At 32.6% G+C, this 15,853-nt stretch overlaps 1 protein-coding gene across 2 annotated transcripts; it reads left to right on the top strand.

Moving 5' to 3' along the window:
• Positions 1-2,560: 2,560 nt before the first annotated feature.
• Positions 2,561-15,489, top strand: LOC119832984 (insulin-like growth factor 1 receptor). Of its 2 annotated transcripts, XM_038356830.1 has the most exons (8): positions 2,561-2,865; positions 3,913-4,101; positions 6,830-7,040; positions 9,374-9,514; positions 9,841-10,049; positions 10,765-10,911; positions 12,936-13,098; positions 13,524-15,489. In XM_038356830.1, exons 2-8 carry the CDS (start codon positions 4,079-4,081, stop codon positions 15,372-15,374), a joined length of 2,745 nt encoding a protein of 914 aa, XP_038212758.1. In that variant the 5' UTR covers positions 2,561-2,865; positions 3,913-4,078; the 3' UTR covers positions 15,375-15,489. The 2 variants fall into 2 exon arrangements, with proteins under 2 accessions (XP_038212758.1, XP_038212759.1); XM_038356831.1 differs by lacking the exons at positions 2,561-2,865; positions 3,913-4,101; positions 6,830-7,040 and having other exon boundaries at positions 9,386-9,514; positions 9,873-10,049.
• The last annotated feature ends 364 nt before the right edge of the window (positions 15,490-15,853 follow it).

Raw genomic sequence — 15,853 nt, forward strand, 5'->3', positions numbered from 1 at the left:
GACAGCTTTCTGACATTCCATGCTGTTGACATTGACATAACGTATATAGTTTAGAAATATTGCTTTTTATAAATATAAAATTGATTTCTTTCTATACTTTTGGCGGTCACTCACGCACATGCAAAGCTCAGCTTACACCTTACGGACTGTACCCATTGTCTAGACCGTAAAACAGCAAAAACCGCGAAACCGCACCAGAATTAATTTTATAGAACTTATATTGACGGTACACAGATTTTAATATTTAACCGCAGTGTGTGTCTTTGTGCAGCCTCAACCTTTCGATGAATTTAAGATATATAGGACTCAGTGTGTTGGACACCCTGGACTATGGCATGTTTTATATGAAAGTTTTTAATTGTATTTACAATAAATTTGTAGATATAACTAATGTAATTATTTATCAATTGCTAAAAACTTTAAATATGACATGGAGGTATTAGTGAGTATACTAGTTGTAGTAGATGTGAGAAAATACTTTTCAAAAAGAAATTTTATATGTATCATAAATAAACGCGCTTTAATGATAGTTAACGTTCATTTGTTTCACTTGCTCTTATACAGAGTCTGAATCAGAATGAGAACAAATAAACTCATGAAATTATTGACTGATCTTTGATAAGTGCATAAACTTTGAATAAAATTTTTATTTTTTTTTGAAATATATGCGTTTAAAGTAAGTCAACATCGATTATAAATCAATCGCTTACAAACACACAGGTCAAAGGTGAACCTTATAAAATCCAAATCACTGCTGCACTATTTTATGCATAGTTCTCTAACCCTAATCGACCTTGTTATAAGACTCTCTTGTAGAATACGTACTACACATATTTTTAAACCATGCGGTCAAAGTCGCGGGCAAAAGCTAGTACCTTCGTGACAGTGAACAGGTACGTTCTAGGGAAGCGCGCTTCATATCAGGCCACATCTAAGCGTATAAGCAGGTGAGAGCTTCTGTTTTGAACAATAAACAAAAACAGTTAATGATTAAATAAATTAAGTACGTCCCAATGTAGAACTAACAATACCCCATAGTTTTATTTGTATTTCATTCTAAAACTTTTATCCCCTAGGTCCATTTCTATACTAAGAATAAAGAGCTTAGGATTAGTTTGTTTGAACGCGCTCTCTATCTATTCTATTATTCTGTTCTATCTTTTCTCAGAAACTACTAGACCGATTGAAAAACTGTTTTACCGTTCAATGTTATGTGCGTGATCCCTGATTGCTAAAGTCTATATACATATAACACACCGTTTAAATATACTACATATTAATACTCAATGATTTTTTTTTCGTAACTTCAGTAGGTTTTGTAAAACTAGCCTTGCAACAGGATTTCATTTTTATTTCATTCAGAAACTTGCATCCCCTGGGTAAATTGGCACTAATTTTCATCAAATATTTGTATTTCTAACTTCATTCAGCTCTGAACTTAGACTTTCATATTTATAACATTAATACGGATGCTTTCCGTTCTCCAGTAATTAATTATTACGGGCTGCCTTCAGTTTTAGCTGTGCTCATTGTTCAGTTGCCCGTAATAAGACGAGTTAGTTCTTGACGTAGATTATTATACAACAGGGTATCATAAGATGATGCTTAAGCTTCCAGCTATATCTTTATACAAGCATGCACTCAGCGCTTTATGTACAGCGTACAAAATGCAATATTACTTGTTAAGCCCACTTGACCTGCGGGCCTTCGTTATACGGGATGCTTTGTAATCGCTGACTTAAATATATTTATATATTTTTAAAAATGCAACATTGTTTCGACTATTTCTTTTTGATTTTGTTTTATTTCTGTATTTGTTGAGCAATTGTTAACACGATTAACAATCGATTCATATTTTGTACTTGTTTTTAAAATTGCCAGCTAAATATTCAACTTTTTTCTTTTGTAAACATAGGGAAATTACCTACTTAGTTGATGCATAGGTTGTATGGAACAGAATTAGAACAAGGTCAAAGTGAATTTTTTATGTACCAGTACCTAATTGGTCTGCCCTGAATTTGGTTCAATCTCAGGGTTCAGTTTACTAACTAGGAACGGCAATTAGCTCTGCGTTTTCTCATTCAGGTAAAGTTATAGTTTTTAGCAAGAAATCTTAGGATTTAATATTTTAATATTCCAATATTTACATTAGTTAAGGAACTTCGATAATGAATATTAATCAAAACAAAATTAATGAATCTGGAGTATTAAGAATTGTTTTTCATTTATAAGGAGAGCGAAGTAATATTCTTTAAAAGTGCTTAAAGGGTTAAAAGAAAAAAAAAGTCAGAAGAATTAAGCAATCAATCGGTTCGTTTAAATATCTCGTTTGTGCTTCCAACAATAGGTATCACAAAATTGTTGTTAAGTTTAATAATCTTAGTTAAACGAATTGAGACATTTAATGGAAAAAATTAATGGGGCCTTTAAATCCCATCAACCTGTATAATATCGGTGACCTTTTTAAGGTCACGGTCCTAAATTAAGAGCCTATCGAATCTTCACGAGCATAATTAAATAATTTGCACTAACTCGATGTAACGTTAGTCGCAGTGGCAACTCTAATTCGTTCGGGCGCATTTCATAAATTCAGTGTTATTTTCCTTGTAGATAAGTTACATTTATAATTAGACTACCTAGATGTAGGTCTCTCTAAAACCAATCCTTAGATATCAATAACAAAGTTGAAAGCACCCTGTGCACGAAATTTTTCGCAATTTGGGCGCCATCTTGTTTTTATTTTTTTTGTGTCGAAACGTCTGTAATCTTTCTCGCTTTTACTTACCTACAACGTTTCAATCTTTTGTTCGAAATTTTAATTGCAATAGCGTAATACGCGAGCATTTTGAGCTGAATATATAGAGGGTAAGTAAATACCACGTATTACTTGATAAAAGCAATAAGTTTTGAAACTTTAAACGACGTTATTTTGAAAGCGGCAAACTGGCTAAGTGCAGGTAGGTTGTTTTTGCCCGACTTGTTCCGCCAGATTTGGTTAGTTACCGATGTTATTTTGTCTTAGCATTTGATGTATTTATGAAGTAATATGACTCAATTTGCATCTTTTAATACATAGTGTGTTTCGGCATAATCTTTATTAATTTTTGTAATAATTCCATGTTGTAATATAATGAAAGTGAATGACGATACATACCTCTTCATAAATATTGGTTACAGTTATGAGTATTTAGAATATCAATTTTCTAGGTATGTAAAATTATAAAAATATATTATATTGTGGAAGTGTCTCTTAAATTATGATGACAAGTTTTAGTATGCAGATTTTTTTTTAATTATTTAAGGAAGTTACTATAAAGATATTATTTTTGTGGTGTCTTTCGTAAACCATCACCTAAACTTACCATCTAAGAGGTATATCTACGCAGAGGAAAAACAGAAATTCCCTTCTTAAGCTTGAAAAATGAAGACTAAATCCTCTGATCCAATTTAGGCATAGGTCCACATAAAACCGTGGAAAAATATCACAGGCTAAAATATTTTAGTTAAAGTTCGAATTACTTATATAAAGAAAGAAGTTTAGAAAGTGCCTATAACACTTTTAATCAAACGGGCTTCGATGAAAAATCGTAAAGATTTTCAGGTTTCTACTCTATGCTTAAGAAACGAAAGCTTTATCCCGATAAATAAAATATCTTCTTAAACACCGCAAAAGCTTTTTGGAAAGAAGTTTATTTAACTTCCATTGATAAATTATATACACGTTTTTGTACGACACGCCTTATATAAAAAACACAGTTATTGTGAATTATTTGCCTCAATTGGATAGGTTTTCAATATAATTCAAAATCAATAGAAAATATCAATTAGTCGTATATATACTTCTTTACTTGTAGTTTTACGTGTATAAAGCATTACGTAACAAAGATAAATATATCAATATCTTATAAACAGGTAGTAAAGGAACAAATGTATCAAGAGTCTCAAAAACAATGTGCCTTCCGTGTGGATCTAATGTGTATTTGAAGCTCCTTCGACGTTCATTGTTCAGAAAAAGATTGAAGGCGCGGAGTCAGAAAAAATACCAAAAGTTCGGTGGTCGAGACAAGTTCAGAGTATTATGGCGTCGTCAGCGGTAATTTGGTAATTACTTGCTTTTTTTATTGTAATTATAAATAATGATCGAAGGGGAGCTCGGTTGAAATGCATGATGGGGTCTCCTTCAACGAATCAAGCATTGCGAAACATGGCGACGACGGTTAAAACATTGAAAAAGTGCAATAAGTTTCAACGTAGTTCTTATTAGTCTTATTATGAAAAACCTCCATAATATTTTGGTTGTATGTTCTAGATTTTTTAATATTAATCTTCTATACTAAGAGCTAAGAGTTTATTCGTTTGAACTTATCTCAGGAACTACTGGACCGATTTCAAAATTTGTTTTACCATTGGATATTATGTGTATAATCCCTGAATGCTGTAGTCTATATAGTACGGTCGAAGCCAATGTGCACCGCTAGTCACTGTTACTGTACTAGTAGCTCTTTGCTGAGCCGATGGTATCATGATCGTGTATGATAAGCCAAGAGCCAGAAATTACGTCCCGCGTAATACAGAGGATTGCACGTGCTTGATCGCTCTGAATGACGATTTATTTTTTTATTTCGGCTTAAGATAATTTGGTCCAAAAATTAACAAGTCAATCAATTTATATCACGTTTTTATAAGTTTCACATGTATGATGGTATGTAACTAGTTATGATAGAAGATAGATAGAAGAAGCCTAGGCTTCTTTTAGATTCGATTTTAAACCGCTTTAATCTGATTTAATTCAAACTTTCTACACTTGTTAAGGATCAATTCAATTACTTCATTAACGTATTTTATTTTCCTGATAACGATGAAGACGATTCTATCAATTAAGTGTATTATTTGTTTTCTTTTGTATTTAGGTCTTATTGATATTAAAATTAATGGGTTTATATAATATATTGATATTCAATCATCATCATCATCATCAGCCCATATATGTTCCCACTGCTGGGACACAGGCCTCCTATGAGGGTTTAGGCCATAATCCACCACGCTGGCCAAGTGCGGGTTGGCAGATGTCGCATGTCATCGAACATCGAATTGATATTCAATAGAATTATTTATCTGACCATCGTGACCTCTATCGATTTAACATGTTTTATATATCTTAAAGGTACCAAATATGACGATCCTTATTATTGTATGATACGATTTATTGTCTGTAGATATTTAGGAGACACGGACACACGTCGTCTGTCTACGGACACAACGTGAGTGACATAGGCAACTTTTTACCAAGGTGAACACCTCATGGGTATTTCCCTTGATAACGCGAGCAATGCTATGGATGGGAAGCTAGTTCATATTTACATACATTAATTAAGGGAGGATTCCCTTGGCATCAGGATTTATTTGCGAAAAATCACTTAAATTTACATCATTCAGTGTCCGTGAAGGACAAGCAATTAATTACAATTATATGAACCGTATTATTACGATAGTGTTATATCTACTGATTACTCATACAAGAATTCTATTAGAAACGGTTTCGCAATTTATTGCATACCTGGAAACAGAATAATCTTTGTAATCGCAATATTGTCCTCGGATGCCACACACGTTTGATGTTATGTGAAATGTGAATCATGCCAATCGATTATGATAACAATATTCTAGCAGTATCGCAAAAACCAGCATAATAAGAGCTCGCTGTTGTATGTTGTATCATAGAGATCAAACTATAGCCCCTAATATCAGACATTTTGATATATTTTTAGATACAACCTTAATTCTCTTGATGCAAACTGAATAAAGAAGGAAAACGAAATTGTCAATAGAACTTTAAATTTTATAAGTTGTTTTTATATGGTTACTTGATTTCTAGAACCATTTATATTAAATGATATGGATATATTTCAAATAATACATTACGTATTATAAAATATAAAAAAATACTTTTATATTTCTCGTCACAATCCTTATCTCAATAAAACCAGGATATGACGAAGAAACATAACATATCAAAAGCACGTATAGTTTCTAATTAGCTGCTGTTAATATGAAACACATTCATTTTAATATTTTATCTTTAGGTAACCTATACAAAAGTCGTTGAAGTCTCCTTATTATTTATTCCGAGCTCTAGTTTTGACCTTAACGGGTGAAGAAAATTCAATTTGTAGGCAATTTACGGAGCAAAGGTCCCGGGTATCAATAAGTCAATGTTTTGAATTATGGTTAACGAATCGGTATCCTCTATACTAAAGAGAGGTTGGTACGTAAGCGATGGTACCTATTAATTATGTATTACTTCCAGGCCATGTTATGAATAACTTTTTATTATAAAATGAATATATATGAATAAAACTTATCGCAGTATAGTGCTGGCATAATATTTTCATTGTATTGGACCTAGGGCGTTCTCATTTTTTTGTTCTATAAAATTATACAAATTAAAAAAGAGTTTTTTTTATCGTAACATAATTTATTCAAAATTAATCTCGAAACAGTATACAAATTTAGTATCTTGATAGGAATTTTAAAAATTCCGTGAAGCGATGTTTATATTTTTAGGAACTGACGTAAGGCTGGCGTTGTGCACCAATACATTTATAAAGAATCCCGTTAAAAATAAATTGTAGAATAAACACTGAATATTAAATCTAAGACTGCATAATAGGAATTGTTTTGATCACAAATCGTCATCGTAAAGCGCCTAACGTCTTATTTATTTGACCTTTGTTCGCTTCAAAGAAAAGTGGCTACGTTCCTAAATATTATACAATGTTTTTATTCTTTTGATCCACCACACAAAAGTTATCGAAGAAGGTTATTACAGGCTCACATTATGCACACTCATTGGATCGTGCTCTTCTTTCAACTTACCATACGAATACCACGGTTATTGTACAAATATGTTCATTAATAGACTAAGCTTACTCCACAAATTGCAAAACTGTACGATAATACTGGGGGATTTGAAGATAACATTACTGGAGAGGACGAACAGGAGTCACTTTAAGAACGTCAGTTTTCCAAATTTGAAGGAGGTAAGTAATTCCTTTTATCTTTTGACATCCATACAGATAGCGCCGTAGCAGAGCTAATTTCGAAGTATGTTATGAAATGAAACAAAATTCTAAAGTAGAAATATTGCATTGATTGTTTATTATAATATTTGCATTGCAATCAGTTCAGTACTTTTTGCGTGAAAGAGCAATAAACGCACACACATCCTTACAAACTTTCGCATTTATAATATTAGTAGGATAGGATATACTAGTATATTGGAATAATTTATTAGAATATTACGTTTAATTTATTGTAATATTATGTTTACGTTAGTAATTTCTATCATACATTTTTTAGCACAAATGACGCTATTGATTTGTATCCAATTAATATGAACAATACTTACCTTTGACTTTTACAATCGGAATTTTTCCACACGTGTATACTTTTGTTATGTATTCCTAATCTTGTATAACTTTACCTATCCATCTCTTTGGTTCAATTTCAAGGATAGTATGAACCATAAGTTCCTCAAGTAATTCTGTTAGCATTATTACTGGTACACTGGATGAATAAATTTCAATAAGAGTTCCATTGTGGGAATATATTGCGTAAAGTATATTGTCGGTTATATTACGAACTCGTAAGATTGAAGATGTGAATAGCTATAGTATGGAGGATGAATATTGTGGTCGGTTTTGTGATTTTATTTATAGAATTTCACCTACATCTTAATGAAAGCCGTGTTATTAGTAACAATCTAAAATATAGAGCGTAGCTACCGCTGCACGGGCCGTATCAATGATACGAGGGCTCAGGACGAGGCGTATAGTATCTCTGTTCCTATCGTATATTAACAAAAAGTGCCTAACTTTCCATTCGAAAAAAAGATTAATGGTTATTACTTTGATTATGTTGATAATATAATTCAATTTGCCAAATATTTAGGAAATGTAACTAGTAGTAGACATACAGTCCCAGGATCTTACTGCATAGTTTCCGTTCCCGTGCGATTTCTGAGATAACAACTATCCTATGTCCTTTCTTGGGTCTATAAGTCGTATCGTCCACATCGCTTCAGTGGTTTAGGTGTGAAGAAGAGACAGACGATGTGTCCGTGTACTTTCACATTTATTATATTTGTAGGAACATTTTGAGATCATGAACATATATTATTTAAAATGTTCCTTATACTTTATATATATAAAAACAAATTTGATCGAAAAAATATTATTCAGCCTCGAATTCATGACAGGGAAAATAGTTCAGCATTTTTATTAAAAACGCACATGAAAATATTAAGACAGCTATAGGAAATTGTTATTTTGGGGATTAATCCAAAAATAAAACCGTTTGATCCCGATACGGGAACTTTCACCGATAAAAGGTGAACGATTTATCAAAGCTGAAGCGTTTAAATCGTTGATCCATTTAGTTTTATAAATCGTTTCCAATTCAAACGGAATGTGCATTGGAAATTCTAGTGAAGTTAAGTTTCTAGCGTCTAGGTTTCCTGATAGGTTTATTGTCGGATTTGAGCGGTGAATGGAAATACTTAGGGCTCAATGAATTGGAATTGGGTATAAATTGGGAGTGTTATTCCGTATACGTGTTTGTACATATTCAGAACTAATAAATCCGCTTTGTATATGAGGATTTTCTTGCACAATGCCGGCGATGCTAGAAAACTTCACGTAGTTTACCGTATCTGGGTCAACTGATTTTACCACACGCTCCCTTAATGGTACTAGTTTATAGTTCAATAGTGGAAGTTTAGCTTCAACATCAATGGGCAGTCTTCTCTGAAAAACTCTTCTATCGAATGATGTCGAATAGCAATTAGCACAATACTTTTACAATTTTACGTAATGAGAGAGTGTATGCAATATATATGAGCAATTATTTTGATTAATTACTATCCTCTTGTTGTCATTCAAAACAGCGCGATTTAAGAGCTCTCATATTGGGAAATAATATGACACTAGTAGTAGTTGCCGTATATGCTTATGTGTAAAAAGACTATTTATTATATTGAGTGATATATTATCTTACGTGAAGAATGGTGGAGGTCTTATATATCATGTGAATATTTTATTCAATGAGCAAAGATCGTGGCGCACGAATTACATTTCTCTTTTTCCCTTTTTCCGAGGAGTGATGAGATATGTGTAAATAGATTGTAATATTTTAGCAATACTTGCTAACTGTTTTGCAAGGATTTGATGCAAGTCTTGTCTTTAATATCGCTGTTTAAATCTGTAATCTATAATCTTAGTCACTAATATCAAATTTGCATAATATGTTAGTGATTGTATCTTCTGTGGTGCTATTACATGCTATTTCTGTGTTTTGACTATTTATGTATTTACAGGTCACAGGATTCGTAGTGATGTATAGAGTTTTTGGTTTAGAGTCAGTGGGAGAACTGTTTCCCAATCTAATGAGGATACGAGGCAACACGCTTATAACTGACTATGCTCTGATCATTAATGACATGCCCAAACTAAGAGAGGTAATATTAAAACACAGAATAATATGGATTGGTAAACAATATGAAATACCTTGTATTGACTAACAACTCATTCATATTACATTTTAAACTATGCTTTAATATCACACCTATGCGATTTCTCAAATTAAATCGTTGGGTTTCGCTTCGCATTGAAATAAATAATGGTGCCTTTGTCTGTATGAATTTAATTACATGTTATTTTTTGGTGCAATGAATCAATTAAGCAAAATTCAGCTTTTCCATAAAAATTTAATAAAATATGGGCAAAATTGCATATCGCTTAGAAACTTTTTTTAAGAAAAATCTCTAAGTACCTTCTTTTTCAGATAGGTCTTTCAAATCTGCTTAAAATTGACAGAGGCGGAGTAATCATATGGACTGGTCCGTTGACATGTTACGTAGATTCCGTGAATTGGGGTGTTATTGCCCCAAACGCAAGACACGTTCTTAGTGCCATGGACCCTTATAATAGCTGCAAAACCATACCTTGCACATGTTCAACTAATACCTCCACCAACTATTGCTGGAATAACAGGTAATTTTGGATTGTATTAGTAATATATATGAATATATAGTTACACAACTTGTGGATATGGTATGAAAATATATTTCTAACAGTGTTGAAAATGCTAGTCATGAAATTAGCCCTAAAATTCATCAAAAATATTTATATTAGTAAGGATAATGTTGATAAGAGGTTGACCGAAGTAGAATGCTCAAGGGAAGCCCTTTTATCGTTGCATGATGTTTGTCCAAAAACAGCCCATATCACTTATCCTCCTTAATAAAAAGTATTAGGAACATACATGACTACTGTTACTTTTATTCCATCAAGACTATGCAATTTCATCACCAATAAATAATTGGTGATAAATAGATGAAATTGCCAAGTCAATAATGTTGCTTTGATTATTATCGATAGATTTTCACTTGTTCGAATGTGAACAGGCAGCGTAGAATCCAAAAAAAAAAAAATTAATATGTTTCTTTGGTTTCTGGTTCTTCTTTTATTTTATTCTAACAGAGAATGGCAATTGATACATATATTGTTCATATTTCTAATATCATATCAAGGATCTATATTCTTTTAGAAGCGTTTCCATATGGGTGCTTTTGACCCCACTATGATTATCCTCGCCCATTTGTCCACTATACAAGTGTTCCAGAAACTTACACATTATCATTAATAATACAAGCTAGTGTAAATTTCAAACATAATACATAAAGATATTCCCACTCCCCGTTGACAGGAAATGTCAGCGTTTCCTCGAAGGGCCCGAGGCTGAACAGTGTAGCCCCGAATGTATTGGATGTCGCAAAACTGATGCTAAGAATTGTTCCTTGTGTCGATATTTTACGTATCGAGGGATGTGTGCGCCAACGTGCCCGGACGGAACGTGAGTATTCATGTGTTTGTGCGAATTTTACACTTGTGCTTGTCACGTGATTTGTTTATAAGTAGGTGAATGTTTTGGCGCCTGGTCGCAAGCAGCGTGTAGTCTTAGTAGTCAAAGAGCAGTAATCTAAGGTACGGTTAACATATGGTTTTAATATATTTATTACCGCGCCCCGCGGTAGGAATATCGGGATAAAAATTACCTATTCCAGTTGTCTAGCTGCCTACGTACCAAATTTCATAGCAATCGGTTCAGTAGCTTTTGCGTGAAAGAGTAATAAACACACAGATGCTTACAGACTTTCGCATTTATAATATTAGTAGAATTATGTATATGATGTTGCTGATGTATGATGTATGATGATGCTCAATTACGAGTCGAAAAACAACAACAGGGCCAAAATATTTATTAAAAGAAAAGAGTAATGTTACTGAATGATATATTAGAACACATGCACAAATATAAACATTGTGTTTATATACATGTGTGTGTGTTGTTATGTAATAATTACTACACATACACACACTATTTTAAAATTGAAACACTAATAATCTTTCCAATGCGATCATAATTCAATAGATTCGTCCAATAAATTGCTTTAATCGAAACCGTTTCAACTTGACTAAGGAAAAAATAAAACATGATCACGTACACCGAAAACAAGCAATTCTAAGTACCTCATTTAGAATCGAAACATAGCCATTATTCAGGATTTCACTTGGATATCGGATGTCGAATTCGAGAGAATTACTTCGAATTTGGATACAGATATAACGTCTCCGTTGTTCAAAAACAAAGTATTTTAATTTGTTGCTTGTATTTCGTATCAATCGTTTCATCGCTTCTCTGGTTAACATTTGTTTTAAATGTACGTTTTGTTGAAAAATTAGTAGATGTAACATTTTAACAGAACATTTTTTAACAGTTGAGTAATCAGTTGTAATTATTAGTATGTTGTTTAGGAATATATATATACAGTGTTATGTGTAGCACATACTGAGTAGTTACGCTATTTAGCGCACACTAATTAGTTATTGTATATAACGAGTTGACTGGAATTAAAAGTATTGCATTCAGAAGATTGGTTAGGCTCTGCCAAGCTCACAGCTCAATGTGTGTAATTTAAAAAATTAAGGACAAAAAAGCTGTTGGGTACAATTTATGTAATTATTTTCTTTTGGTTATTTTTTATTTGTCTACAATTTTAGTTATTAAGTACGAAACAAGAAAATATAGCAAAATAATATATTTAATATGTAATTAATATAATTTATATATTTATATTTTTAGGTCAACTGATTTACCATTAGTGAGATCGTGATAATACGTACCGACGTAGTATGATACTTTTGCTTGAAGTTAATTTTATCGTCCATTTCAGTATACATATTTTACTTATTTTCATTCATAATTATTATTTAAAATGCTGCTAATAAGTTATGCAGCAGTTAATTTCATAGCCGTAAAGTTTGAAGTCGGTTCGTTACGTTGTTAAAAAGTTTCCTCGTTATATTCCATTTTAATTTTTTACATTTAGTTGAAGGTATATCGTCATATTAGTATATTCATAACAACTCTTAAAAATAGTGTCTTCTGTCCAGTTCGTTGTGATATCTTATTTGAAATAAATTATATCCGATACTGTAAAGTTCGTTTCTTGCGAAATCTTAGGTTTTACCAGTATATTCTAAGATTTACCGAAATCATTTTTTTGGACATTTACCTTTACTTTATTGATATAGAATTTATTGGTAAACGCTGATTTTGGGAATACTGTTTATCTACTAATTATATTCTTAATTTTCTTGACTAATGAACTTGTATTTGACTACATATATAAGTATTGTTGTGATAGCCTAAATCTCTAAATAAAGTCAGTAGAGGAAATAAGGAGAAGTTAACAAAATTATTTTTCAAACTAATGAACCTTCATTAAATGGTAATAAAATAATCTGGGTTCTAAATTTATTCATGCAAAAATTAAGACTAGTCAGGACAAAAGTTAATTGTGACGTTCATTTCAGGATTGTACTAACAGACAGTAATTACTGTGTGACAATAGATGAATGTAGACATTTGGACCGCTGGCCGTGGAGCAATAAATGTGTTTCCGATTGTCCTGAAAACTATGTCAGATTTACTAAGTCAGGATTGGTAACTTGTAAACCATGTGATAATTGTCATAAGGTAATTTTATCAACTATTATTTTAAGCGAACATATTTATTATCGAGGTTAATAGTTGTTTTATTTACAATATGTTCATTAAAAATTTTAAAAAATATTTTATTGTGTGCCCAAAAGGCAAATATCAAATGCGTTACCTAATGGTTACCGACAATGAGATCCGGAATATTTCTCTATGGCTTTGATGTTTTAAGGCATTTTATAACATCAAAGAACCATATATGAATCGGGGTTATATCAATGTTATGTTTGATTATTTTGTGAATAATGGGTATGGTTGTTGAGATGATATCGTAAGAGACGACATAAATAAGATACAAGTATTGGAAATCTTTATTATGTTGTACTTCAATTTTCAAATATTAAATCTATAAGAAAATTAATAGTATACATCTTCTTTATGTTTAAAAATATATTTCTTTCCAGACTTGTTACAACTTAACTGTGCAGACTTTAGCGTCGATCCAAGCAGCTGCTAAATGCGTCTACGTAAAAGGCTCTTTAACTATTCATATAAGAGCTTTACCAGAGGCTATGAACGAGCTTAGATATTATTTGAGGAGCATCCAAGAGGTATCGGACTTTATAGAAATACGAGGCTCAATTGTTGTGACGTCTTTGGAGTTCCTTCCAGCCCTGAGGCGTATTCGTGGAGAAAATTTGTATAATAATAAATATAGTTTGGTGGTTCATGATATGCAAAATCTTCAAACGTTGTTTCCTCAAAACGTCACGGAAAATTTAAAAGTAGATAGAGGCACGATGTCATTTTACAGAAACCAGATGCTGTGTATGAATAAAATTGAAAAACTAATTCGTGTGTTTCCGAAAACGCCTAGTTTATTGGACATACCTCAAGGGTTAAACGGTTACAGTGGGAGCTGTGATGAAGTGTCTCTAAACTTGACAATAAACGTGAAAAACGAGACTGCCGCCATAGCCAAATTTTACCCCCAAGCTGGAGCAAATATTCACTATACCATTTTATACGTAAAGGTTCCTCATGGCTTACACAGTATAGCCGTCCCTGAAGCTTGCAGTGAATCCGACTGGAATGCTGTTAGCATTCACACACCTGTCGACCATGTAGTAGAATTGGAATTAACATCTCTTGCTCCAGCTACAACCTATGCTATTTGTATTGAAAAATACGATCCTACGCATCGTCACTTGGCAAGAAGTTCAGTAGAGAAGTTTACAACGCTAGTTGGAAAACCCAAACCACCTTTCATTATTGAATTGGCCGCTTCACTATCTGAAGTTGTCGTCATCCGATGGGTAGATCATTTAGACTATCTTCCATACATTGTTAGATATGAATTAGACGTAATGTTGATTGATATACATAATGCTGATATTAATTCGCGAGATCACTGTTCGAATAATATATACGATTGGGAAGAAGATTATTCAGTACACGCAAGAGTGATGAGGCCTCCAAAGAATTATGACAAGAGTTGTGAATCAATGTGCGGTATGTTATCAATGGTCACCATTGGGGCCATGGTAGATGAATACTTTGATGTGTGTCATATTCTTCGTGATTGTGACTATGATACCGAGAGACCAAAGAACGCGACAATGGGCCCGTATATTAAGAGTTTAGTTTTAAATTTGATTGGTACAAGAAAAAGTTTTCAAATTGGGGGATTGGCGCCGTATAGGGATTATCGTTTTCATTTGAGAGCATGTACGAAGGACGAGTGCAGCCAATCTGCCCGGAGCGTTGTTAAAACATTGAAGTCGATGAATGCTGATATACCTACTATTACATTTCTCAGTGCAAATGAAGTCGGTTATGTTTCTGTAAAATGGGACCCACCTAGTACTATAAATGGTATAGTATTGTCTTACACAGTAGAAGTTTCCCCAGCGATTAAGTTTAATGATTATAGTTCCCTCCTTCCACATGCCGTCTGCGTTCCTGGAAACATAACAAGTTTGGTAGTTGAGTCACAAATTGCTAATAAATATATTGTGCGACTGTGCGCTAAAACCCTTGCCAATAGTTATTCATGCGATGAGAAGAAGAAAGTAGTTGTTCAAACGCTAGTGAGCCCGAGCTGGTGGTTAACAGGCGTTCTTTTTGGAATTTTTATAAACGTGTTTTCTTTTATAATCGGTTGGCGATGGAAAGTTAGAAGCAATGTAACAGATGATGTTCCACTGGTTGATGCTACATCTATGTATCGTAATGAAAGTGAACCGCCTGCTATAATGATGTCAGATTTTGCACCAATTTATAGTATACCTCTAAGAGATACTGTTCTAGAATAATGTGTACCAAATGGTAAACAATGATAAGAGATTTCAACTATGGTAAGAGTTAGGATAAAGAATATAATGACAATAATGTATTTACTAGTCTTAACTGTCGATAATGAATAAACACACTGTATTTATACTCTTATACTTTTATTTTACATAAATCTTTACAGCGTAATGTAATGAATAAAGATTATGTGGTTTAAACATAATCACGCTACTAATAAAATAATAAACACACCTACGTATTAAATATCACATGAAGATAAATCACGTATAAAGAGACAGACAGTCACTAAATAATGTAGAAAAAATATCTGGAAATTTAAATCGACTTGGCTGTCGTTATTCTCATCTGCGAGCATCATGTTAAAAAATATTTATCCAATAAATTTTATATTCAATAAAAGCAGGCATTCAATTTCCTTGATGAAAAATTGCCCGTAATAAACAAGTTGATGCGAAACAAAAAGGATTCCGGTCGAGTGGAC

The sequence above is a fragment of the Zerene cesonia genome, chromosome 16, assembly GCF_012273895.1.
Source record: "Zerene cesonia ecotype Mississippi chromosome 16, Zerene_cesonia_1.1, whole genome shotgun sequence".
Classification (NCBI taxonomy): Eukaryota; Metazoa; Arthropoda; class Insecta; order Lepidoptera; family Pieridae; genus Zerene; species Zerene cesonia.

Excerpts from the sequence above, each read along its gene's own strand:
- LOC119832984 (XM_038356830.1), top strand. The coding sequence starts at position 4,079 with ATGGCGTCGTCAGCGGTAATTTG. Across the intron at positions 10,050-10,764 it reads AACTATTGCTGGAATAACAG|GAAATGTCAGCGTTTCCTCG; the intron begins GTAATTTTGGAT and ends CCCCGTTGACAG. Across the intron at positions 13,099-13,523 it reads CATGTGATAATTGTCATAAG|ACTTGTTACAACTTAACTGT; the intron begins GTAATTTTATCA and ends ATTTCTTTCCAG.